This window comes from Setaria viridis, chromosome 9, assembly GCF_005286985.2.
Source record: "Setaria viridis chromosome 9, Setaria_viridis_v4.0, whole genome shotgun sequence".
Lineage (NCBI taxonomy): Eukaryota > Viridiplantae > Streptophyta > Magnoliopsida > Poales > Poaceae > Setaria > Setaria viridis.
The window spans coordinates 12022132-12044468 of NC_048271.2; the positions used below are offsets into that span (position 1 = coordinate 12022132).

General features: G+C 43.5%; 4 protein-coding genes across 5 annotated transcripts; 1 reads left to right on the forward strand and 3 right to left on the reverse strand.

The window, feature by feature from the left end:
* The first annotated feature begins 1380 nt into the window (after positions 1–1380).
* LOC117836189 (kinesin-like protein KIN-12C) lies at positions 1381–7375 on the forward strand. Its single transcript, XM_034715565.1, has 15 exons — positions 1381–1801; positions 1912–2055; positions 2150–2233; positions 2325–2450; positions 2534–2593; positions 2693–2746; positions 2831–2923; positions 3729–3824; positions 3987–4132; positions 4415–4561; positions 4634–4763; positions 4843–5778; positions 5850–5948; positions 6027–6785; positions 6882–7375. Exons 1-15 carry the CDS (start codon positions 1538–1540, stop codon positions 7128–7130), a joined length of 3387 nt encoding a protein of 1128 aa, XP_034571456.1. The 5' UTR covers positions 1381–1537; the 3' UTR covers positions 7131–7375.
* An 85-nt stretch (positions 7376–7460) lies between these two features.
* Positions 7461–10007, reverse strand: LOC117836190 (probable cytokinin riboside 5'-monophosphate phosphoribohydrolase LOGL10). Its single transcript, XM_034715566.2, has 4 exons — positions 9625–10007; positions 9380–9508; positions 8212–8396; positions 7461–8121 (listed from the first exon to the last, which is right to left on the reverse strand). Exons 1-4 carry the CDS (start codon positions 9895–9897, stop codon positions 7719–7721), a joined length of 990 nt encoding a protein of 329 aa, XP_034571457.1. The 5' UTR covers positions 9898–10007; the 3' UTR covers positions 7461–7718.
* Positions 10008–10370: 363 nt separating this feature from the next.
* Positions 10371–13081, reverse strand: LOC117836191 (inositol monophosphatase 3). Its single transcript, XM_034715567.2, has 10 exons — positions 12922–13081; positions 12783–12833; positions 12448–12635; positions 12262–12346; positions 11977–12031; positions 11816–11859; positions 11195–11263; positions 10992–11092; positions 10857–10913; positions 10371–10767 (listed from the first exon to the last, which is right to left on the reverse strand). Exons 1-10 carry the CDS (start codon positions 12976–12978, stop codon positions 10671–10673), a joined length of 804 nt encoding a protein of 267 aa, XP_034571458.1. The 5' UTR covers positions 12979–13081; the 3' UTR covers positions 10371–10670.
* A 1769-nt stretch (positions 13082–14850) lies between these two features.
* On the reverse strand, positions 14851–22172 carry LOC117836768 (uncharacterized). 2 transcript variants are annotated; one of them, XM_034716257.2, is made up of 15 exons: positions 22015–22172; positions 21835–21927; positions 21641–21709; positions 21114–21203; positions 20942–21025; positions 20517–20681; positions 19029–19216; positions 18825–18897; positions 18260–18313; positions 17612–17869; positions 17080–17286; positions 16876–16979; positions 16410–16554; positions 15818–15952; positions 14851–15437 (listed from the first exon to the last, which is right to left on the reverse strand). In XM_034716257.2, exons 1-15 carry the CDS (start codon positions 22129–22131, stop codon positions 15261–15263), a joined length of 1959 nt encoding a protein of 652 aa, XP_034572148.1. In that variant the 5' UTR covers positions 22132–22172; the 3' UTR covers positions 14851–15260. The 2 variants fall into 2 exon arrangements, with proteins under 2 accessions (XP_034572148.1, XP_034572149.1); XM_034716258.2 differs by having other exon boundaries at positions 21641–21714; positions 22015–22064.
* Between the last annotated feature and the right edge of the window lie 165 nt (positions 22173–22337).

Sequence of the window (22337 nt, forward strand, 5' to 3'; positions counted from 1 at the left end):
GGGCTGAGAGGATAACGAGAGAGACTAGAGAGAGAGAAAAAGAAAAAGAAACCCTGGTGTGTGGGTCTCACGTGCTGGGTTGGTATTGGAGATTAGTTTTTGATAGTCTGCTGCGGCGGTAATCACTAAAAACGCAAAAGTAACTATTGGAGAGGGAAAAGGAAAGTATTTTGGTAGTAGAATATGAACAATTTGCTGGAGATGCTATAAGTTATTCATGTCGTACTAGTTCAATAAAAGTTATTGATGTAGACTCGTCACACAAGCTACCGCGAATAAGTCCCACAAGTATTGTACATCAATATAGTATTCGTACCGACTCTTGCTACGAGTTAGCATGGACAATAAGCATATGTGACGACTCTTAATAATGAGCTGATGGCATATAGTTTATATAGAGTGCTTTCTAGTTGATCCACGTTTGCAGGATACGCTCTAGCTAAAATCCACATATTTAAAGAATCTCGTATTAAAAAAAGTTTGTCCTCTCTTTTTTTTTCCAGCTAATTCAAATTTTCTATTAGTGGTATAGACTTGTCATTTTTTAATCTAATTAAACGGCCTATTGTAACTTGGAATTCAAGTGAGCAAATCTTTGTATTCTGACCGGAACTTGACATCTAATGATCTAATTTATATTTGCTTAGGTCGTTCAAATATTTGTTGCTTGAGTCAATAATGAATGCTTGGGGAAGAACGACTTGATTATGAAAAACTCAATTTGGGTGGTCCAAATTGCGTGGTCAGGGCTTTGTTTACCCTACCCAAATCCCCCCTCATGAATCATGATTATCTCATATTTTGAAGCTAAGATTGTTACAGATACTGTTGGATTGAGTTTTTTCTTCACGAGTTTTGCAGATCTTTATGAATGCCCGAGCCTAGTATCTTTGCTCTCCATATATTTCCGAGCTTACTTAATCCTCTTTAGGAATTACCTGGAAAATCTACGGGAATTTGAAGCATAATTCTACAGATGACTGATAGAAATAGGAAATTTCGAAACAAAAATCCCAAAAAAAAAAGAGAAGAAAACACAAGCGATCTGGGCCGCCAGACAGGCAGCCAGCTTTCCACGACGCATCCGACGCAGCCCCCCGGCGTTATCGGCGTTTGGGCCTTTCGCACGGGCGCCACTCCCCCACCCAACGGCTAGTTGCGGTCCGGTGACCCCCCAGGCCACCGCACCCAGCCGTCCACCACACCACGTTTCTCCTCCCATGACCGTCCATATCCGATCCGACCGTCAGATCGAGGGGAGGGCGTCGCTCTCGTTTTTTCTCCGCTCCCCCACCGCGGCGCGGCGCGGCGCACCGCACCCCACCCCACCCCCGCCGCCTCCCCCGTTTCAAAAGTTTTCGAATTAATTCCAACGGACAGTCACTCGCATCCCCCGCATCTCACAAGCGAAGCGTCCCCTTCCTCCTCTCCTCCTCCCCTCCCCTCTCCCCCTCCTCTCGATCCCGTTGATTCCGCGACCTGATCGGCGTCTCGCCGTATCACGCATCGTCAACAGCGACAGCAGCAGCAAGAGGCCATGGAGATGCTGCGGCGGAACCTGAAGCGGCAGGCGTCGCGCTCGCTCTCCGCCTTCGCGGCCGCCGGCGCCGCCTCCCCGCGCGCCTCGGACCAGGAGAACCTCCACCCCAACCTCGCCTCCTCGCCGCCGGCGTCGCCCGCCAAGGGCGCCGCCTCGCCGCGCCCGAAGCACCCAGCGGCTGCGGCTGCGGCTACGCCGACAGCTGCCGCCGAGGAGGATCGCGCCGCGGCGGCGCCAGCCGACAACGAGCCCTCCGTCAAGGTACCGTAGCATATGCCCACTTGACCTGATTTCGCTTCCTGCGAAGGTAATTTGGGATCTCGTGAGGGACGCGAGCCTGGTTCGTAATGTGTGGGGTGGTGTACGCGCAGGTGGTGGTGAGGGTGCGGCCGACGGTGAGCCGGCCGGTGGACGGCAAGGATCTGTGGTTCGTCCGCAAGACCTCCCCGGAGTCTGTTGCTGTCGGCGATCGGTCCTTTGCGGTCGATGGCGTCCTCGACGACAGGGCCTCGCAGGTATATAAGCAACTTGACCCCATTACGCTGCGGAGCTTGGCCCAATTGTGCGCGATCTGAAAGAACTCTGTGAATTGGTGCTCGTTTGCTGCAGGCCGATGCGTTCGATCTGGTTGGATTGCCCATGATCGAGAACGCCCTGGCCGGATTCAACACATCCCTCGTCTGCTACGGCCAGGTACTGCTAGTCCAAGGAGTCTGGTTTGCTGTTATCTGCTTCTCTGTTCCTGTTTTCTGATGCTCGTGTATGGGTTGTTGAATGCTTCTAGAGTGGCACCGGCAAGACGTACACCATGTGGGGCCCCCTCGGCGCCATGGTTGACAGCGGCTCTGACCACGCTGACCGGGGTGTGGTGCCTCGGGTTTTCCAGGACCTCTTCTCTCGAATCCAAAGAGTAAGGAAATTCTTCACCCCCTCCATTATTTTTTGTAATCGTGAGTGATCTTGTTGACTGGATGTTGCTCTTTCCCGGTGCAGACACAAGAGAGCTCTCGTGAGAAGCAGACCAGCTACCAATGCCGGTGCTCGTTCCTCGAGGTGTGTAATAATCTGTTTGTTTTCAACTGAACTACGTCTTTTCTAAAAACTGAAATCAGAAATGAAATCTGTTTGTTTAATTTTCCAACTTTGTTGCAGGTGCATAACGATCAGATTAATGATCTGTTAGAACCATCTCAGCGTGACCTGCAGGTATACTTTATGAGAAGTTAATGATTCTGCATTTGCAATTGCTCTCAGTATATCCAGATCTCTAATCCAACTTCATTCCTTTAGATAAGAGAGAATGCGGGCACTGGTATCCATGTCGAAAACTTGACCGATGAGTATGTGTCAACAGTAGAGGATATCAATCAGATTTTGATGAAGGTATAAGAACAGTAACTTAGCATTCATGCTGTCTCTATATGTTTCTAGATAGTGGATGTTCTGATCAGAAGTTGTTGATTGAATTTGCAAGTTTTATCTGACAATTATTGCTATCTTGAATCTGCAAGTTAGCAATATAGAAAACATTAAGAATTTTCTAAATTATTGAAATGGTTGATTCGATTACTGTAAAGCTAGATATTTATCTGAAGAAGACCTTTTAGCACCCATCATGTGTTCTAGATAAACTTTTTTTGCTTTCATAAACAGTACCATTCAAATTTATTATGTTTCTGTATGAGAACAAATTTGAGCAATGAGAGCATCACAATTTTCACAAACAAGTTGTCTTTTAGTTTCTCTTGTCTTCTTTTTGAACTGGGGCCTTTTATCTCTGTATTGTTGTGGATTGAAACCAAGACATCGTGCTCATTTAACCCCCATGCAACACCATCTGGAATATAAAAGCTTGCTTTGCTAACAAGACAGTAGGTTCACATTTTTTACGAAACCAAGGCATTGCACTCATTTAACCCCCATGCAAAACCATCCAGAATATACAAACTTGCTTTGCTAACAAGACAGTAGATTCACATTATTATGATGCCAGTGTTACATATTATGATGTTTCAAAGAAAAATAACAGCAACTACTATATCAGCGTTTTGTTTGCCATAGTTGTAGTGCTTTCGTGGTTACTATTGACTAGTCTGTTTTTAAGGATGCTTCTCTTGATTAGTCTTTCCTTTCTAAGGATAATTCTCTTGATTAGTCTTTTTTTCAATCATACTTGTTTTACTTACAGGGCCTGTCAAACAGAAAAGTTGGCACCAACAGTATGAACTTGAAAAGTTCACGTTCTCATGTGATATTCACCTGCATTATTGAAGCATGGAGCAAGGTAAACACCTTGGTACCATCTTATGTTAAAATGCCAGTGTTGGAGCCTTCTCAAAAGGCTATTTCTTATTCTACTCTAATTTAATAAGTATGTCAGATATTTACTGGAATGACATGTGCTGATTTATATTTTTGGGTTTCCTTTCTACAATTAATATTACAGGGTTCATCAAATGGATTTAGCAGTTCAAGAACTAGCAGAATTACCTTTGTTGACCTTGCTGGCCCTGAAAATGATGAACTTGATGGTGCAGCAAAGCATTGTACAAAGGAGGAAAGGCATCTGAAGAAGTCTCTTTCAAGGCTTGGGTATGTAAATTCATGACGGCTTCTTCAGTCAAATTCTGTGATCTTTTTTTTTGTTGGCTAACAACTTGATTTCTTGTGGTACATGAGACTGTGCATCATTTTTTTATTTCCTTTCTCCTGTTCCACTTTATTTTCTCTGTCTTGATGTGCTATGGGCCTCAGAATGCAATATGCCAAATTGCAGCTTTTTTTTCAAATACAAACATTGTATGACTGCGATACTCCACAATATGAAATATATTCTGAAAAGCCAAACCTCACACTTGCATGTTGACATTTCAGGAAACTAGTCAACATTCTTTCAGAAACACCAGAATCCCATAAAGATGATTTGCCCTATGATCAATCTCGTTTGACATATGTTCTGAAGGATACACTAGGTGGCAATTCAAGGGTTACATTTTTATGTTCAATTTCCTCAGAGCACAGGTATTTTCTGTTCTTGAGTTTCTTTTATGCCTTCTTCATTTTCTTGTGCTGACTGGTGCTTGGGAAATGCAGGTGCAGATCTGGAACTTTAAGTACGCTAAGATTCGGTGAACGAGCAAAGCTTCTGCCAAACAAAGCTGTGATAAATGAAATATCAGAAGATGATGTTAATGGTCTGAGTGATCAGATACGTCAGTTGAAGGTATTACTTCAGAAGCACATAGAAGTAGCAACAATTTTGTGGCTTCATGCAAACTTGCTAATTTTTTAATTACTTGCAGGATGAACTCATAAGAACAAAGTCTGGAGGCACCACAACTTGCAAGGCTGGATACTTCAGTGCACAAAATGCCCGTGAAAGCTTGCATAATTTGCGAGTGAGCCTTAATCGCTCTCTAATCTTGCCTCACATAGAAGTTGATTCAGAGGAAGAAATGGATGTTGATGAAGAAGACGTGCAAGAATTGCGTGATCAAATTAGCAAGCTTCACTCTTCATCTGAAACTTTTGATGACTTCATGGATGCAGAGAGTGGGGATGACAACACTCCTTATGCCAAGGGGAATCTGGAAACAAGTGAAGAGGATGATATGCCTGTCCTAGATGATTTTGGAGGTCCACTACAGGAAGAGCACAAAGAAGTGGCTAACAATACAAATGCTGATGAAGATCTTGTTTCTGATAGGAAATCTAGTCTATCAATTAGTGCCTCCCCAAGTCTATCACCAATGCAAGATCCAACATTGTGCTCTTCTCCGAAGATCCACAACAAGGCAAGAAAGAGCATCACTTCACCAGGGTTATCGCCAAGCAAGCTTAGAGTATCTGAGAGCCCAGGTGATGGAAATGTTGAAGTGTGTAGAAACAGTGAAGTTCGTTCATCTCTACAGTCAAGCAAGCTTAGCCCCACTGAATCACTGGCTGCAAGTCTCCAACGGGGTTTGCACATTATAGAGTACCACCAACAGAATCCAGCCCCACGAAGATCATTCGTTGGCCTTTCATTTGATCATTTCGCGGTGAATCCACGTCAATCAATAGCAAATGTTAGTTCAGCTGTTCAAGTGCTACCTGAGGACCGAGGAACCATGCTTTGTTCATCCTGCAAGAAACCAATGAATGCAAATGAAAACCAGACAGAAGACATAAACTCAGCAAAGCAGATAGTGTTGGCCTTGGGTGCCACATCCAATGAGTCAGATAGTGCTTCAGTTAAGGTATGCAAAGTTATTTGATTGATCTATTGCATTCAAATCCTATCACGTACTTATTCATTTAACTTGACCAGGATGACAACAACACTAAAGCAATTGCTTCGAAGAGAGAGATGGAACTTGAAGCCTTATGTGAAGAACAGGCAGCAAAGATCAAGGAGCTGAGCAATTTGGTATGTACTGTGATGAATCAATTATGTTTTAGACAGTGATTTATCTTTTCCTTGACACTTCCCTTTGTGTTATTGCAGATTGATCAATATAGGAAGGGGTCAGAAGATGTTCCAGATTCAAATGGTGTGAAACCTGCAGAAGAACTAACAAGCAAGATTGATGAACAGTGTGGTGATAGTATGGTGTCATCACTCAATCCAAATGAGAAGGAGGCACTTCTTGCTGAAATTGAAAGTTTGAGGGAGCAACTAAAGCACCAGACTAATGTGTCAACAAATGGTAGCCTTCTAGATCAGATAAGGAATGGCAGCACAGACCAGGAGTATGAACTGGACAAAGAAAGACAGAAATGGATGGAGTCTGAGAGCAAATGGATCTCCCTCACTGAAGAGCTGAGGGTTGATCTAGAGTCGAACCGGATGCATGCAGAGAAGACCGAGATGGAGCTCTGCAATGAGAAGAAGTGCACAGCTGAGCTGGATGATGCTCTCCAACGAGCGATGTACGGCCATGCCAGGATGGTCGAACATTATGTTGAGCTCCAGGAGCTGTACAATGATCTTCTTGAGAAGCACCGCCGAGTGATGGAGGCGATCTCTGAGGTGAAAAGGGCTGCAGCCAAAGCAGGCAGGAAGGGTTGCGGGACGGCCTTTGCTGCTGCCCTTGCTGCAGAGCTTTCCACCGTGAGGATTGACCGAGAGAAGGAGAGGGCACAGCTGAAAGAACAGAACAGAAGGCTCCGCATTCAGCTCCGCGATACTGCTGAAGCCGTTCATGCTGCTGGCGAACTGCTCGTCAGATTGAGAGAAGCAGAGGAAGCATCTACACAAGAAAAGGTCAGTCCACACTCCAACGCGATCATAGTATTCTGTAATACTGCAACAGTTTTACGTGTGAACGGCAACCCAATTCGGCTATTTTGTTTGTTGCAGGAGAGAAGTGCCGCTTTGCTGCAAGAGAACGAGAAGCTCAAGAAGCAGCTGGAGAAGCTGAGGAAGAAGCACGAGATGGAGCTGGAGACGATGAAGGTGCATCTTGCGGAGAGCCGGCTGCCGGAATCAGCGCTGGGTGGCTTCTACCACCACGATAACAAGGAGACTCCGGAGTACTCGTGCGATGCTGCGTCGACGCAAGACGACGACCAGTCCTGGCGGGCGGCTTTTGCATCTGCCTACGAGTGAATGAAGTTTACCTGATTGAATGGTTGGCAGTTGAGACTCGTCAACTGAGCCTGGTTGACAAATTGGCAAAGGGTCATTTCTTCCTTTTTACATGTATGTCCTTAATTACATGGACACGAGTATGTGACCGATTCATATGTCTTCTGACCGGGCAAAATTTCCGTTTATACTGTAGCAAGAGAATTGTATTTGAAATGTATTGTTTGAGTTTGCAGCTGTGATTATAATCATTATATTAACATCTATTGCAAATATGTCAACTTTCTGGAACAATACTCTATCTGCAATTAGGAACTGAATCTGGAGAGAAAATAGCTGAGCATAATTAGATGCTTTCCGGTCAAACAAAGGCAATAATCACATGCATTCATCACCACCGTTGTTACAAAATGTTGCATCCAAGGGGGCCAAGAAGAAAAGATAACTATTGCTGAAAAAGCTTCTAACATCAACCTGTGGAGAGAAAATAGTATGCTTTCTGGTCAAACAAAGACAATAATCACATACATTCATCACCACCTTGTTACAAAATGTTGCTTCCAAGGGGGCCAAGTAGAAAAGATAAATATGATGAAAAAGCTTCCAACATCAACTCGTGGCATATGAAGTTCTGTGCTGCTTCAACTGTGGTGATATTTGGTAATTTCTCTCGGCAGCAGGAACATTGTAGAACTCTGCTAGGTACTCCAGAGCTTCATAATTCCCATCACAAACCTTCCAAAGCGCTGCCACTTCCCCTGGAGCCACAGTGCCCCAGTCCTGGCAGTCATTCAGGAAGTCCAGCAGCTTGGAGTAATAAGAGTCATAGTTGAGAAGCAAGAATGGGACTGGGAGTTCCGATCCAATCCGCTCCAGTTGGATCAGAGCCATGATCTCAAACAGCTCGTCTAGTGTCCCAATCCCACCCGGTAATGCGATAACAGCAGTTCTGTCAGAAGGGCTGCTCCGCACAGCAGCATCCACCAGTCCGTGCTTCCTTGCCGAGAAGAACCTGAAATAAGCAACTTAGCACAGAGTGAATTCCATCAAACTGTCAATCCTCCAGTTGAATCTTGTTAGTGCATTGTCAGCATTTAGGTACCTGCAGGTGAGGTAGGTCTCTGAAGGCAGGTAAGGATGGAAGCCTGAGCTTGTCCATTCACCAGCCTCCTTAGCGATCTTGAGGCCACCGATCGGCTTGTCTGCCTCAATGGCACCTTGGATGGCGGCGTCCATGAGGCCAGGTCCGGCTCCGGTCCATGTGGTGCAGTCAAGCAGCCGAGCTATCTGTTTCGATGTTAAGACAGGCAGCTCAGCCTCAGCACTCGTTGTCCCACAGATTTTGCAGAGTAAATGCACCAATTGCGCATGGCAAGGAAGTACCAAGTGTTGTTTTTGCAACTCTGAAGAGACAGTGCAACACCTATTCTTTGATTGTCATATAGCAAGATTTATTTGGAGTACAGTGTTCTTTTCGTTTGGAATTCAACCGCCTGTTAGTGTTCCTAATATGCTGGGTTCTTGGACTAGAGGTTATCCCGGGAAGTTTAGAAACCAGGTGATTGTAGGAGCTGCTGCACTTTGCTGGGCTATATGGTTGAATAGAAACGATGTGCTGTTCAAAGGAACCATCACTAATTCTTTTTTGCAGGTAATTTTCAGAGGGACTTTTTGGACAAGAGCATGGGCGGTGCTATCTAAGGAGGAAGAGAAAACTGATTTGAAGAAGAACTGCAGCAGGCTTGAAGCCACTGCCTTGGAGTTCTTCAACAAATATGGCTGGAACTTTAGGAGAAGACTTCTTCCATAGCAGGACATACACTCGGACAGTTCTGGAGGATGCAATGGTGCTGGAGAGCTTATTCTACAGCTGGGAGACGCTTCAGGATCTGTTAGGTGTTAGGGAGTCCTAGAAGTAGTTTTATCAATTGAGTCTGAACTTTGAGTGTGAAGCCTGGTGCTTCGGGAGCAGCCTGAGTGCTGAGTTTCTGTCAAGGTCATGTGAGTTTGGCTATAGGCATCCAATTGTGGATGACCGAGGCCGGATGATATTCCTTAATCTAAAAAAAAACTTCTAGTCGAACTTGATATTATGGAATCAACCTTTCACATTGAAAGTGAAATTGTGGGAAATAATGCATAGAACAGCAGCTCTCCAATTCTGAATTACGTCAGCTCAAGACTAGAGTGCTGAACTGTTGCTGACTGCTGAAACTAGCAACATGTTTCGAATGCTAAAGGAAACCGCTAGGAAGTGGGTATCTGCTTGCCTCTCTGGCGAGCTCGGTGGTCTGGAGGAAGTGCGGGTGCGTGGGCGGGACCCTGGAGGAGCCGAGGTAGACGGCGCCCCTGCCGAGGCGGCGGACGAGGTCGAAGCACCGCGTCATCTCCTCCCTCACCTGCACAGGCAACCAGCAGCCCATGAATCAGTCAGTCCACGGCGAGGGAGCACGAACGAGCTGGGATTGATTGGGAACGAAGAGCGAGCGAGGGACGGGGGCTGGTGAGCGGTTACCTCGTGGGTGCTGCTCCTCGGAGGACTCAGGGCCGAGCCGGCTTCCGCCTCCGCCTCGAGCTGTCCCAGTTGCCGCCGCTGGCCGGCAGACGCGGCGGCGATGGTGCCGCGGGGACGGGCTCCCCCGCCGCCGCAGAGGAGGCGCGCGGCCGGCCGGAGCGGGCGCAGGCACGGACAAGAAGGGGCGCGGCGCTGGCTGTGCCTGAATCCGAGGGCGGGACGCAGCTGGGGTCCGAATCCGGCCCCAACCGAGCTCGCCGCCGCCGCTTCCATGGTTGACGAGCGTCCTCGGTCACTCCGCAGTCCGCACTCCCCTGCTCTGTGAATGCCTCGAGAGAAACAGCAGGCAGCGGCAGCCGACAGGCAAAAGATCTGACGATGCCTGTGCCGCTTGCTTTGCTGACTGCTCCAGTCCAGTGCTTCCCAACACAATTGTTTTTTTGTTTTGAAAGACAAAATTCCGGCCAGTGGGCAGATTGCTGTACTCAACTAGTACTCAAATTCGCGAATACCGAACTTTCGGTGCATTTTTTTAAAACAACTTTCGGTGTATTCGAAATTTGGAACCAAGAAGAAAAAGTTTGGGGCCAAGATAATACGAGAATATCGTACAAAAATTTAGACTCGAAAACCATCCACTGCTGAAGATGCCACTACACATTATTCGCAACGTAGCAACCGTATAAAATTAAAAGCCTCACGTAGCAGCGATATCAATATCACTATAGCAGCAGAACTGGCACGTATTCCCTCCAGAATATGTGGCATTCCCTTCATCAAAATGCAGGAGGATAAAGCGGCAATTTACATATTCCCTTTGGAATGAGTCTAATTTTCCTTCCAGTATCTGAAAATTGAGCTATACCCTTCCATCCAAGCATATGAGATCATCATGAAAGCCCTGGAGCAACAGAATGTTATTGCGTCCAACAAGATAGTTGTGCAAGACAGTGCTCCCTGTGTAGAATTACATGGAAAAAATCGCTCAAACGGCAAAGGCAATCTAATTTTCTTATTCTACTCCAGGAACAATGGTAGCAGTTGTTTCAATTGGTATCCCCCAGTTCCTTGACGAACTTATCCTTCAGCAAGCCGTTAGAGCCCGCCATTCTTCGCGACATCAGGTCGAATTCTCCGCCACTTCTGCAAATCAGGAGAAGGAAAGGCAATCAGTCAGAGACATTCACCAAATTACAGTAACAAGAGCTGTGTGGTCAAACTAGCTGACTTACGGATCAAACACATGGCCCCCAGCTTCCTGAAGGATCACAGCTCCAGCAGCAACATCCCTAGAGGAAAATTAGCAATTCGATTGAGATGCACAGGCAGATGATATAAGCTACTGTTATTAATTTGGTTAACCGTACCAGGGGCCACCAAATCCCATCTCGTAACACAGATCAAGCCTACCACAGGCAACACCACACATGTTTAACGCCAGGGAGCCACACATCCTTATGGACCGAATCTGAAAAAACAAAGGAAAGGAAAACGAAAACCGAGTTAAGAATGTTAATGTGTTAAACTGTATTTATATTCGATACACCTGATGTTACTTTACGAGGTTTACCTTGTATAGTAGCTTGTTGATTCTATTGGTTGTATCATCCACAGTGGTCTTGTCCCTTTTGGTTCCAGCCTGATAAAACAGTATAGTTATCAGGTAAATATTTCCATTAAGATGTTTCGAGTAAGAGGTTCGAGGATGTCAATTGTCAGCCACAGTTCAGAAAGTTGTATTGTATGCAAACACATGGGAGCATTTGCCGTTTAAACAAAAATCAAGTTAATTATATGAAAGTATCAAGAATGCCAGGTGTTGGAATAAAAGGAGCATACAAGAATTATCTTTCTTCAATGATTCGCATGTCATGTCCATGTTTGCACTTGGCCAGTTGGCCCTCCAAATAACTTTGTGGAAGGATGTTCGACCAGAAGAATTTCAGGAAACAAATACAGGTAGTTTGTTCAGTTATTTAGATGACAGTTCCTACTCATCTGGTAGAAGTATTTTTTTTCCTTTTCGAATTAGATTTTCCTGATAAAATCATGAAATCCTAATGGGAAAAGCAGCAAATATAGTTCCTACCTATACTAATCAATTTATCATCCTCGAGCCAAACAAACTTTATGGAGAAACATGACTATATTTCTGGTCCGGTGTGTAAACTTCATTGTATAAGTTGCCTACCTCTGTTACCAGAAGAGCCTTCACTAACTCATCTTGAGATGATGCTGCATATGGAAGATGCACATGTTCAAATTAGAACAAGCAGTTGGAGGATGACAGTGTGCAAGTACTGGAAGAGCCAACATGTTACTTCGTTTGATTGTCACCAAATCTGGGTATACCTTTGATTGGAGAGCCATTCAGAAAAGCACCTTTTCCACGAACTGCTGTGAAAAGCTAAATGGAACAATGAGATTAGACTAACAATCTTTTCAGAATGCAGTGAGCAAAATACAGCATACTGTTAAAGTTAGGGGTTTACACGACAATATAAATCTGATACGAATAAAACAACCTTCTTATTCTTACTCTACATGACTAAATCTATATCGGGACCGATTCTATAGCATCCTTCACTTGATGCAACACTACACATATGAACACTTGATGAAAAATTCATTTGATACCTCATTCATGATGGGGTTGTAGACAACTCCAACTGTGGGAATTTTCCTAATGGTGAGACCAATCGAGACACACACAAAGGGGAAGCTGCAATTTCAGAAAATGCAGATAAACTTGACATGAGAAGAGGAAAAATAATGTGCAGTGAAGGAGCCTACCATTGCGAGGATAAAGATCAGGAACTTTACCCATGGACGAAATTGGTGGTGCCGTCGAGTGGGTCGACGATCCATGTGGGATCGTCGGTGAGGTCGGCGGTGGCGCCGAGCGCCGCCGACGTCTCCTCTCCGATGAACTTGTGGTCCGGGAAGTGCTTGCGGAGGTGGTTGAAGATGAGGTCCTCGCAGGCCTTGTCCGTCTCCGTCACCAAATCCACCTGCCACAGTTGAGCAATGCGCGGCACCGTGAGTACCGACCGAATCGCAATCCAATCGACGGGACGCAATGGCGCATCAGCATCGACATGGGGAACCAAATCACAAGATGGATGAGGGGGGAGGGGAGGAAGATGAGTATATGATACCTGGCCCTTGTGCTCCACATTCTTGGTCTGGTAAAATCCCTTGCGGATGATCTGCTCAGGAAATCAAGAACCAGTGAGGATACGGCACAGGAAGAAGGAAAAGAGAAGGGCAACGAATCCACGGGGATGAGGAGGGAACCTCGCCGGCGTTCTTGGCGGCTTCCTCCGCCACGGCGAGGAACTGCTCCTCCGACATGGCCTGCTCCGATCTCTCGCCCCCCGCCGATGGTTCGCCCGCTACGGCCAGCAGCAAATTCTGGCCGCTCGCTTCAGTCTGCTTGGGTATTATAAAGGCAAAGCAGGCGCAAAAAAATTAGGGAACGGGGACGGGCTTTGGTTGGGCCATACCATAAGTCCACAACCCATATAACTCCCCTGTTTTTATTAGAAAAGAAAAAGAAAAACAAGAAGAACCCATATACTTTACTCCACGTACAAGGATACAAATCTATTTGTAAGTTGTAACTGTAATCCTTAACAGAAAAGACTAATAGTCACTGATCACCTCCAAAACCACAAGTAAATAGCGAAATTGATAAAAAAGATGTGCTGGTTCGGTTAATTTTCTTAAATGGGACAGTACATGAATGAAATTTCCTAGAATCGGTATCGCCCTTACTTGATAAGCTGATTCAAAGACAAAGAAAAACATATCAAGGAACAATGATCATCTCATACACGTAGCAGTGTAGCACTTCGCACAAGACACCAAACACTACTATCATTACTGGCCACATCGCAATATTCCTCTTCAGGATGGAATGTTCGGAACAAGCCGAGGAGGGCCAGGAATCTCAAAAAATCACGTGAATTCAGGAAGAATGCGATTTTTTGTCGTGATTCTGGATCTTACTAGTGCCGTTCTGTTGAACATCTATCCCCGATACAAAACTCTGGGAATTTCTTACGAATTTATCTAGCTTTTAAAGGCATTCTAATACTACCTCAAATCCTACGTTTGCTCGCGCCTCCACGTACAAACGAGAATGTCAATACCCTTTTATCTTTTATTTTCGTCTTTCAAGTCAAACTGATCATAGTTTCGAATCAAGGTTCTCACTCCGGACTCGCCGCATCGTTGGTGTTGGAAAGTAAGTGAAAATACAAAATCACATGTATATGTGACCACATGGTTTATTTCAACTCTTGATTTTTCTCCATTCAACCATTAATCCGCTGTCTACTCTATGTACTTCTCATCTATCCATGATCCATCTTACCATTGATTCAAAAATGAATGGCTTTAGATAGCTCATGTGGTTACATGTACATGTGAAAAGTTCATGTCAGAGAACAAAGAGTCAAAGGTAATCGACATCGCTTGTGCGCCTCACATGAAAGTCATATAACCTTTGTCTTTTCATTTTGAACACATCGATCAATCCCATATCTAGATAGCATATTTTATCCCACATAACTTCAAATTATAAGGGGGTGTTTGGATACGAGGTGCTAAACTTTAGGAGTGTCACATCGGATGTTCGGATGTTAATTAGAAGGACTAAACATGAGCTAATTATAAAACTAATTGCAGAACCCCTGTACAAATTCGCGAGACGAATCTATCGAGCCTAATTAATCCATGATTGGCACATGTTTACTGTAGCAGCACATTGTCAAATCATGGACTAATTAGGTTTAATAGATTCGTCTCGCGAATTAGACTCCATAGTTTTGTAAATAGTCTATGTTTAATACTCCTAATTAGTATCAAACATCCGATGCGACGGATACTAAACTTTAGGAGGTGTATCAAATACCCTATAAGTTACTACTAACTGTCCCATCCTACCAACCAAAGACATAAGATGGATCTCGACACAGCGCTTGTCTCTCCTCCATAGCTCCATCTCCATCCTTCCCTGCCATGGGGCCCACCCTGACAGTCTTACACCTTGTATCAGCATATTCTGGCGGATCTTCCCCGCAAGGCCGCAACCAGAGTCCACAGAGAATCGCGTCACCGGGACAAAAGGTCCGGCGAAAGGCAGAGCACCTTCTAAAGACACGCAATTCCACATCACGTCCTCCACTGCTCTCTTGCTTTCCAACATTTTAGTCCAGTGAGTACACTATAGGGTATATATATTCTTTAACAAAAAAAAATGCAAAGATCGGAATCGTAGCATTACAATGGGTTTCACATCATGTTTTAAATAGCGGGCTAAGATTTTGCGTTTGAGTTCGAGCTCCAAATACAGCTAATAGCGGGCTAAATGAAGCTATAGCGGCCAATAGCAGCTAAATTGTACATAGGAGCAAATAGCGATTCTCTCCTCAATCAGCTATAGCGGAAGATAGCGGAGACTATAGCCGACTATTTAAAACATTGGTTTCACATCGAGCTCCTATCTACTCGCTCCATGGACATGGGGTATGCGGAAGCGATGCTAGAACACGTAGGGTAGTAGCATCGGTTTCGCTGAGCCACTCGAATTTGCGCAGGAGAAGCGCAGGTACCGTCTCTTGTCACACCAGTCAGCTGCTCTGGTATTCCGAAGCGCTCAAGTACTCCCCGTTCTCCTCGAAGTACTCGACCAAGCGTTTCAGGAACTTGTCGCTGCTCACGGTCTCCACGTCGCACACCAGGCAGCACTGCCTCCTGGCTCGTGTCACCGCGACGTTCATCCGCCTGTGATCACTCAAGAACCCCACCTGAAAGAACCAAAGGCATAAATAAGGTTACTAAGCAGTGGATATAGAAAAGCTATGCCTAAGACAAGTAGACAACCATTGTGTTTGGATCAGATGGTGACATGAATCTCCATCTTATATAATCTATAAAATAAGTAGGAACATCCTGTTTCGGTTGTGACAAGAACTAGAATCATATGAAAAAAAACGTCTGCATCGTCATGCTCCACGATTTTATTCAATAATGTAAATATTCAGGTGTACGGTATAGCAAGATCCTGCAATGCTGGATTTTACATTGTAACATAGCATATAATGCAGCATATGGAACTCTTGTAGATTTACAGCTAAAGGCGAAACAGGAAACCTTTCACCCCACAGGATCTTGGGTGGGAACTTACCTCTTTCTTTGAGTTAGACCGGACCATTGAAATGATGATGGCTTCCTTTTCCCTTCCTTGGAACCCATCAACTGTCGATATCTCTAAATCTTTCAGTTTAGCATCTTTGTTTCTCATCATCTTCAGGCAGGTTACCTATGATATTAAACCACTCAATAAATTCAATTCTTCAGAACTAAGGTAAAGTCCTCAAGAAGCCAACCACAAATTCGTAACATGCAGACGAATTACAAGTTGAAGGTTGCAAGAAAAAATCTTCACAAGGTCAAAGGATTATGGAGCCATATCAATTCTTCCAACCACCAAAGATGATGTAAGAGAGACAGAAGGGGGGTGGGGAGGGGGAACTGTAGGCAGGCATCCTATATTAAACCTTAGCAGTGCGAGCATAAAAGACATGAAGATGAAGCAACAAATGCCAGTAGAAGAGCCCCAAAGCCAAAGGAGGTCATGGGGATCAGACAGAAGAGTTATTCAACAGAAGATTAAGTTGGTATCGCAACCATGACTGGCAAACTGGTTTAATATTAGTTTTTTTAGAACTGGTTTAATATTATTTTGAGGACAATTAAGGTGCATGAGGACCAAAAACCTGTGCAGAATAAGGCGTAATAATTCCAATATCAGATGCATGAACACCACTCTCAACAAGCAACTTGGCATGCGCGATGGATACTGCTGCCTCGCCCTCGTTCATAGTGCTCTCCTCTTCGTCTTTTACTTCTTCCATATCACACCTAAGAGTATTTGAAAAAACGTTAGAAGCATTATATGAAAAGCATATAGAGGGGTTTCATCTGTTAGGGAGAAAAAACAAGCATCTTTCTCAACCAACCAAAGGATGGTCCTACATTGGAAAAGTTAAACTTCTGACTAAGCATTTTCTTCAAATATGAAGTATCTTTCTGCAGAGAAATTTTCTTCTGTAATTTACTATTTGCAAGGTGTACAGAGCAAACAGGAAACAGAAGAATGGTTAAATCTCTATGCATGAACAGCTCAATCAACAAATATAATTACAGTAGTATTTTGGACAAGGTAGAAGCATCAATAATCACCCTGTAGTGTCAATGAGTATAATAGTTGGTTCTGTTGAAGAAGATGTTGTGACTTCTTCGAGATCATAGAGCATGTGCCCAGCAACACTAGAATGAGCTTTGATCTGTGAAGAAATGGAACAATAACATGGGGAAAATGAGAATTCAAAGAATAAGAATCAAAACCAGGTTACTGAACCAGTACCGCATAAAATAAGGTTATACCTTGTTATTATAAAGTTCTTTAGATGACCAATTCATAATGTGCTCGTGCATTCTGTACTGGACAGTGAGCATGGATGTGATTTCCTCTCCATAGGCTTCAGTAAGCCGTTCAAAGAGTGTCTTTCCCATCCCCTTCTTTTCAGCCTCAACACTTTGAATTGTTGGAGGAAGTTGAAGATGGTCTCCAGCAAGAATACACCTTGGCCCCTGGATGCCACGAAAATAGAATAAGAAGCTTCATATCATAAGCAAAATGACTGAGAACAAACAATGTGTAGATTATTAAGGTACATTATTGTACATGCTGACTCAAACCAAACACAAAGGCAATCACTTAGCTAATGGCATCACCTATCGTGGAGCTCACATCTAAACAACCACCAGTGGCAGGATGCTTTAAGTGAATTTTATGTTAAAATGACTTCATACATGTCCTAAGGTTTATGGGCAATATTTGTAATGCTTTCAGTAGAGTCAAAATGCATACAGAGCTTATCATAAACTTTGATTTGTGCTACAGTCATATACTTACTTTCAACAAGGCTATCCAGCATGCCACCTCAAGTGCCTGAGCAGCTTCATCAATAACAACCAAATCAAATGCAATGCCATTTAGCTTTTTCGAAGATGCGCCAGTCAAAGTTGTCAGCACAACATCTGCATTTTTTAGTACATCAGTGATTGCAAGCTGCTGTCGTTTTCTCTCCTCTTTGGCAAGGGTTTTGAGCTCTTTCCTGATATCCCTTTTAGTGTTCCTATCTTTAGCTTTCAGCAATTTGCTATTGAGCACCTGCAAGAGTAGAGAGAACATCTCAAGAAAACCTAAATGCAAAGGATAAGATAACTGAAGTCACAATTACAAGAGCCTTGTCAGTAATTTGTTCCTTTGATAGCTGTTGGTAGTGTGTCAATGTACTCACAGCATTCTTTTTTATTTGATGTTTTCGACGGTCTCCAATATGACCCTTTGACCTCAATTTTGTAATTGCATCGCTCGAATCGATAAAACTTAACAAAAGTATTGTGATAAATCTGGTGATGTAGTTGTCGTATATCAGAACATGGATGAGTTAAATATATTTATGTTCAAAGTTTTGAAAGCTTGGTAGCATGGATTCTAAGAAGCAGTCATGGTGTTAAATAAAAGCAAGAATCTGCAAGTGAATGAATAGTTGGTTACCTTCATTTCCTTGCGAATGTCTCCTGCCAAGCTACTATTATCAGCTCGCAATACCTGGTCCCAAAAGTCATATGAATACATGAAGGTATCACAATTAACATAGCTTCAGACAGAAAAATCTTAAAAGGATAAACTGTATGCATAGTTATATGGTTGATACAGGCTATAAAATAAAACCAACTCATTTCTTAATGTTGGGAAAATAATGTGAAGAAAACAATCCGGGCAGTTGTAACAAGCTCTATTTCTTCTTAATGCAATGACACACAGTTCTCGTGCGTGTTTGAGAAGAAAAAAAATGTTGCGAAAAGAAAGAATCACCCTGAAATAACAGAGGCAAAGTGTGATTTAACCAAAGGGAATACAACATTAATAATCTGGCTTTTCATAAAATATCCAATAGAGGCACATGATCGTACACCTTACCATGTGCTTTATAAACCAAAAATTTTAAAAAACAGTCAATCATCCTTTATGAAGTAATAAATAGCAAAGTTCACGCATCTAGAAATTCTAGTTCTGAGCACAGAAGCAAATTGGTAAGCCACTTAAAACCGGGCTATACCTGTGCATCAAGAGCGCTGTCGAGCACTTGGGGTAGTAAACGAGCAGGATGCCCCAACCTCACCAATTTTGTCCTGCAGATGTTCAACAGCCCCATGTCACATTGAGCAAATTGGTGAAAAAAGGAATATATTATGTCACTTATTACAGAAATCATAAATCATTTTCAATGAAAAACATCTTTCATAACTTTGCTTCAGCAAACCTGTATCGTGCAAGTCGCTCAACAATATTATCCACAGCAATATTAGAAGCAGCGCAGGCAAGAATCTTTGATCCACGCTTGACCTCCTGCAATATTATCTCAATAATAGTTGTTGTTTTCCCAGTTCCAGGGGGTCCATGAAGCAAGAAAACATCCCTTGATCCAAGTGCCTTTGAGATAGCATCTTTCTACATAAGAAACAAACATGCTTTTCAATAACATGGGTCAAAAAACATCCAATTATGCCCTATACTTTATACAGTATGTTGTGTCTTGGATGCTTATTCAAAAGCAAAGTGAAAAACATACATGGTGTAATAACAGGTCAAAGATCAAAACAGAACATTTGTGCAGTTCAGATGTTTTTTCCAAACAATAATAACTTTCTAACAAAGAACCTCTAGTATGGAACTTTGTGAAACATCATTTTAAAATGGAAGTTAATACCATGGCCACAGAAACAGCGTAAAAATATGACAAGGTAAGCCATCAAAACTTAGGGTGCTAGGACCCTGGACTACTGCTGTGCAGGAACAAGGCCAGCTAACTAATATTGAAAGGTAGAGGGCTAAGCACGAAGTAGTCATAATGCAAAACATGATGGTATGACAAGCTGCTGAGGCATCCTTGGCTGGCTTCAGTTGTTATTTCTAGTATCGGTTTAAATTCAAGAAATGCTGTCGATTAAGAAAACTGCAGTTAAGATAAACTATCAACAAATGTTATTTCTTTCTTCTGAAACTTAATGCAAAGTGCAAACTGTTGGGTGCTTCATTGGGTTACATGGTAGATAGCCACGCAGTGAATCATTTCATGGATGTGCTTCTTCATACAACTTTAGTAATAAAACATACTCGTAACTGCAACCACCCTGTTCACCAATCACGAAGGAATTAGGTTTTTAAGTTTTAATTTTAATTCAGGCTTGAAATACTTTCAAATATAGTCATAACATCTCTCCATATGGTTTCATGGATGTGCTTCTTCATACAACTGATAAAAGCAACATCAACTACAATTGTACCATCTTCTAACATGATCCCCCTAATGGCAAGCATCAGAGACTAAGACCATTCTTTCTAGCATTGCAGCATGCAATTAATGCCAGACATCCTGGTTAGTTAGTTTTTTTTTTTACCTAAGACATCCTGGTTAGTTGAATTGCAATTGTGGTTACCATAACTAAAATGATTATTGTACAAAAAAAATCAAATTATTAATTCACATATGATTCAACTTCATGTAATGTGATTAATCTTTATGAGGAACAACAGAACAAAACAATTTACTGAAATTCTATGGTAAACCATACTTACAAATACTATAGTAAATCCTAGTGTTCCAGCAAAAATGATAAGTTTGATTTGCAAATGTCTTTTGTTTAACTCATCCAACCATGTGGATCAGAACACAAATGGAACTCAATGATGCAGCATCAACAAGCAAGAACTGAATGCAATCAACAAAGGAAACTTTTCAAATACTAACCTGTGAATCATCCAAATTCTTGTTGAATGGACTGAATTTCATAGCATCCTTGGAGCGCATGGGTGCCTTCTCTCCAAATAAAACAGGAACAAGATTTGCACAAGGTCCTGTTTGGACAGCCTTGCTAAGTTGAATTAGTGCATCCTTCATCCTGCGATAAGTGACCTAGAATAGGGATTATCATAATTTGATGTCTGGCAACAGCAAACCAGCAAAATCTGAACTATGCTAGGAGAATCCACAATGAAATTGGTCATATTCAAACTGTAGGCCGACACAGCAATCAAATAACGATCATAGAGCGCATAACATTAAAAACAAAGGGGTGGTAGGCCACAAATGTAATTGTTGATGTGATGTTCAATTCTGAGCTGAATATGCTGTGATTAACATAAATCATAGAGAAACAAAAATGATGGTAGTACCTCATTTGCAAGCTTCTCAAGACGTAGAGGGCTGTTTAAACCATCTTCAGGAATATCATCAAAAGCAACAGTGATGGAAGAATCCTGTTGGTTCAAAATCAAAGTTACTATTGAGTACTCCTATACATGGAGAAAAAAAAGAACTCGGGAGCTTTAGATGGCATGAAGGTACCTTTAAGCGATAGACTACACCTTGCCCAAGAGAAGCAGATCCAGCATCTGCCTTATTTGGCTTCAGGGCAACTACATCATGCGTTCCAAACTAAAGTAGCATGAAAAAGAAGGGAACATTATCAGTGAGAGTAAACATGATTTCAATCAACATTCTGTGAACTTACAATGCACTTGTGAGTCTTTCCTATAGTACAGTTAACGAACAGTAAATCATGATTATGTTTGACTGACTGAAATTACAGTGACTGATCACGGAAGAAGCAAGGTGTAGATTTCAACACAGCATGTAATGCGATTCTTAGCGTGCTCGAACAAAAGCATTTAGTACCAAAATGAAACATCGTCTGGCGCTACACCATCCATCCACAGTCAACACTACTAATGTCCACAAGTAAAATAACTAGCACAGGATTTGCAACCGTCAAGTCTCACAACAACAACAGAATCAAGTGATAGAGAGCAGCCCTACTGCCATGACAGCAAGCCACCAAAAGTGTGGGTGAGGGGGAAAGAGAGCAGCCCCACCTTGTGCGACGGGAGCACATCTCCTTTGTTGGGCTGGAACTCCAGGAGCGTCTTCCCCATCAGTCCCGTCTACTCTATCCCCCAGCCAGCATAAGCAAGGCAAAGCCCATTAGAAGATTAGCACTGAACTGCAGCATCCTATTTGACACCAAACAGCACAAGCAGCAATAGAAATACAGAACTGAAGCACCAACCTGAGCATCGGTGCACTTGAGGTTGGCGATGACGCAGCCCCGCCTCTCCAGGCTCTTGGCGCTTGTCTCCGACTCCGCCGATATCTCCGCCGCCTGCGCACCCACCCATGACACAATCATCATCCATTCCCGTTGCCAGCCGAGTCAGCCGCAGACATGAAATAGGGCAGAGAAAAAGACCTTCTCGAGATCGATGAGCGGAGCCATTGAGGACACGAACTCCTGCAGCGACACCATCCTCCCCGCCGCGCCCTTGCCGCCGCCGCCGCCGCCGCCGCCTCCGCCTCTCCCCGCCATGGCTTGTCCGGTGGAATTGGGCGATTGCCTATTTGCCTATCGCTTCCAAAGAGAAGATCAGAAGAAAGCCATCAACTTGGGCCTTATTGGGCTGAACCCACGTGCTAGGCCCATCAAGCATCCACCAAGCTGGGCTGTTACGGCGCAGGCAGGCTCGCCCATGTCGTTACCGCGGGGAACTGGGGTGGGATTTGGAGAGATGACTT

Bases quoted from the DNA above. Each gene is read 5' to 3' on its own strand.
- LOC117836189 (XM_034715565.1), top strand. From the start codon at position 1,538: ATGGAGATGCTGCGGCGGAACCTGAAGCGGCAGGCGTCGCGCTCGCTC. The intron at 4,562-4,633 runs GTATTTTCTGTT...TGGGAAATGCAG, and splicing joins TCAATTTCCTCAGAGCACAG to GTGCAGATCTGGAACTTTAA. The intron at 5,949-6,026 runs GTATGTACTGTG...GTGTTATTGCAG, and splicing joins TCAAGGAGCTGAGCAATTTG to ATTGATCAATATAGGAAGGG.
- LOC117836190 (XM_034715566.2), bottom strand. From the start codon at position 9,897: ATGGAAGCGGCGGCGGCGAGCTCGGTTGGGGCCGGATTCGGACCCCAG. The intron at 8,397-9,379 runs GCAAGCAGATAC...ACATCGAAACAG, and splicing joins CCACCGAGCTCGCCAGAGAG to ATAGCTCGGCTGCTTGACTG. The intron at 8,122-8,211 runs GTACCTAAATGC...TGCTTATTTCAG, and splicing joins GAGACCTACCTCACCTGCAG to GTTCTTCTCGGCAAGGAAGC.
- LOC117836191 (XM_034715567.2), bottom strand. From the start codon at position 12,978: ATGTCGGAGGAGCAGTTCCTCGCCGTGGCGGAGGAAGCCGCCAAGAAC. The intron at 11,264-11,815 runs GTAGGCAACTTA...CTGTTTTATCAG, and splicing joins AGGCTCTTCTGGTAACAGAG to GCTGGAACCAAAAGGGACAA. The intron at 10,914-10,991 runs GTACGGTTAACC...ATTTTCCTCTAG, and splicing joins ATGGGATTTGGTGGCCCCTG to GGATGTTGCTGCTGGAGCTG.
- LOC117836768 (XM_034716257.2), bottom strand. From the start codon at position 22,131: ATGGCGGGGAGAGGCGGAGGCGGCGGCGGCGGCGGCGGCGGCAAGGGC. The intron at 21,204-21,640 runs GTGGGGCTGCTC...ATGCTACTTTAG, and splicing joins ATGTGCTCCCGTCGCACAAG to TTTGGAACGCATGATGTAGT. The intron at 21,026-21,113 runs GTACCTTCATGC...TTGAACCAACAG, and splicing joins GTGTAGTCTATCGCTTAAAG to GATTCTTCCATCACTGTTGC.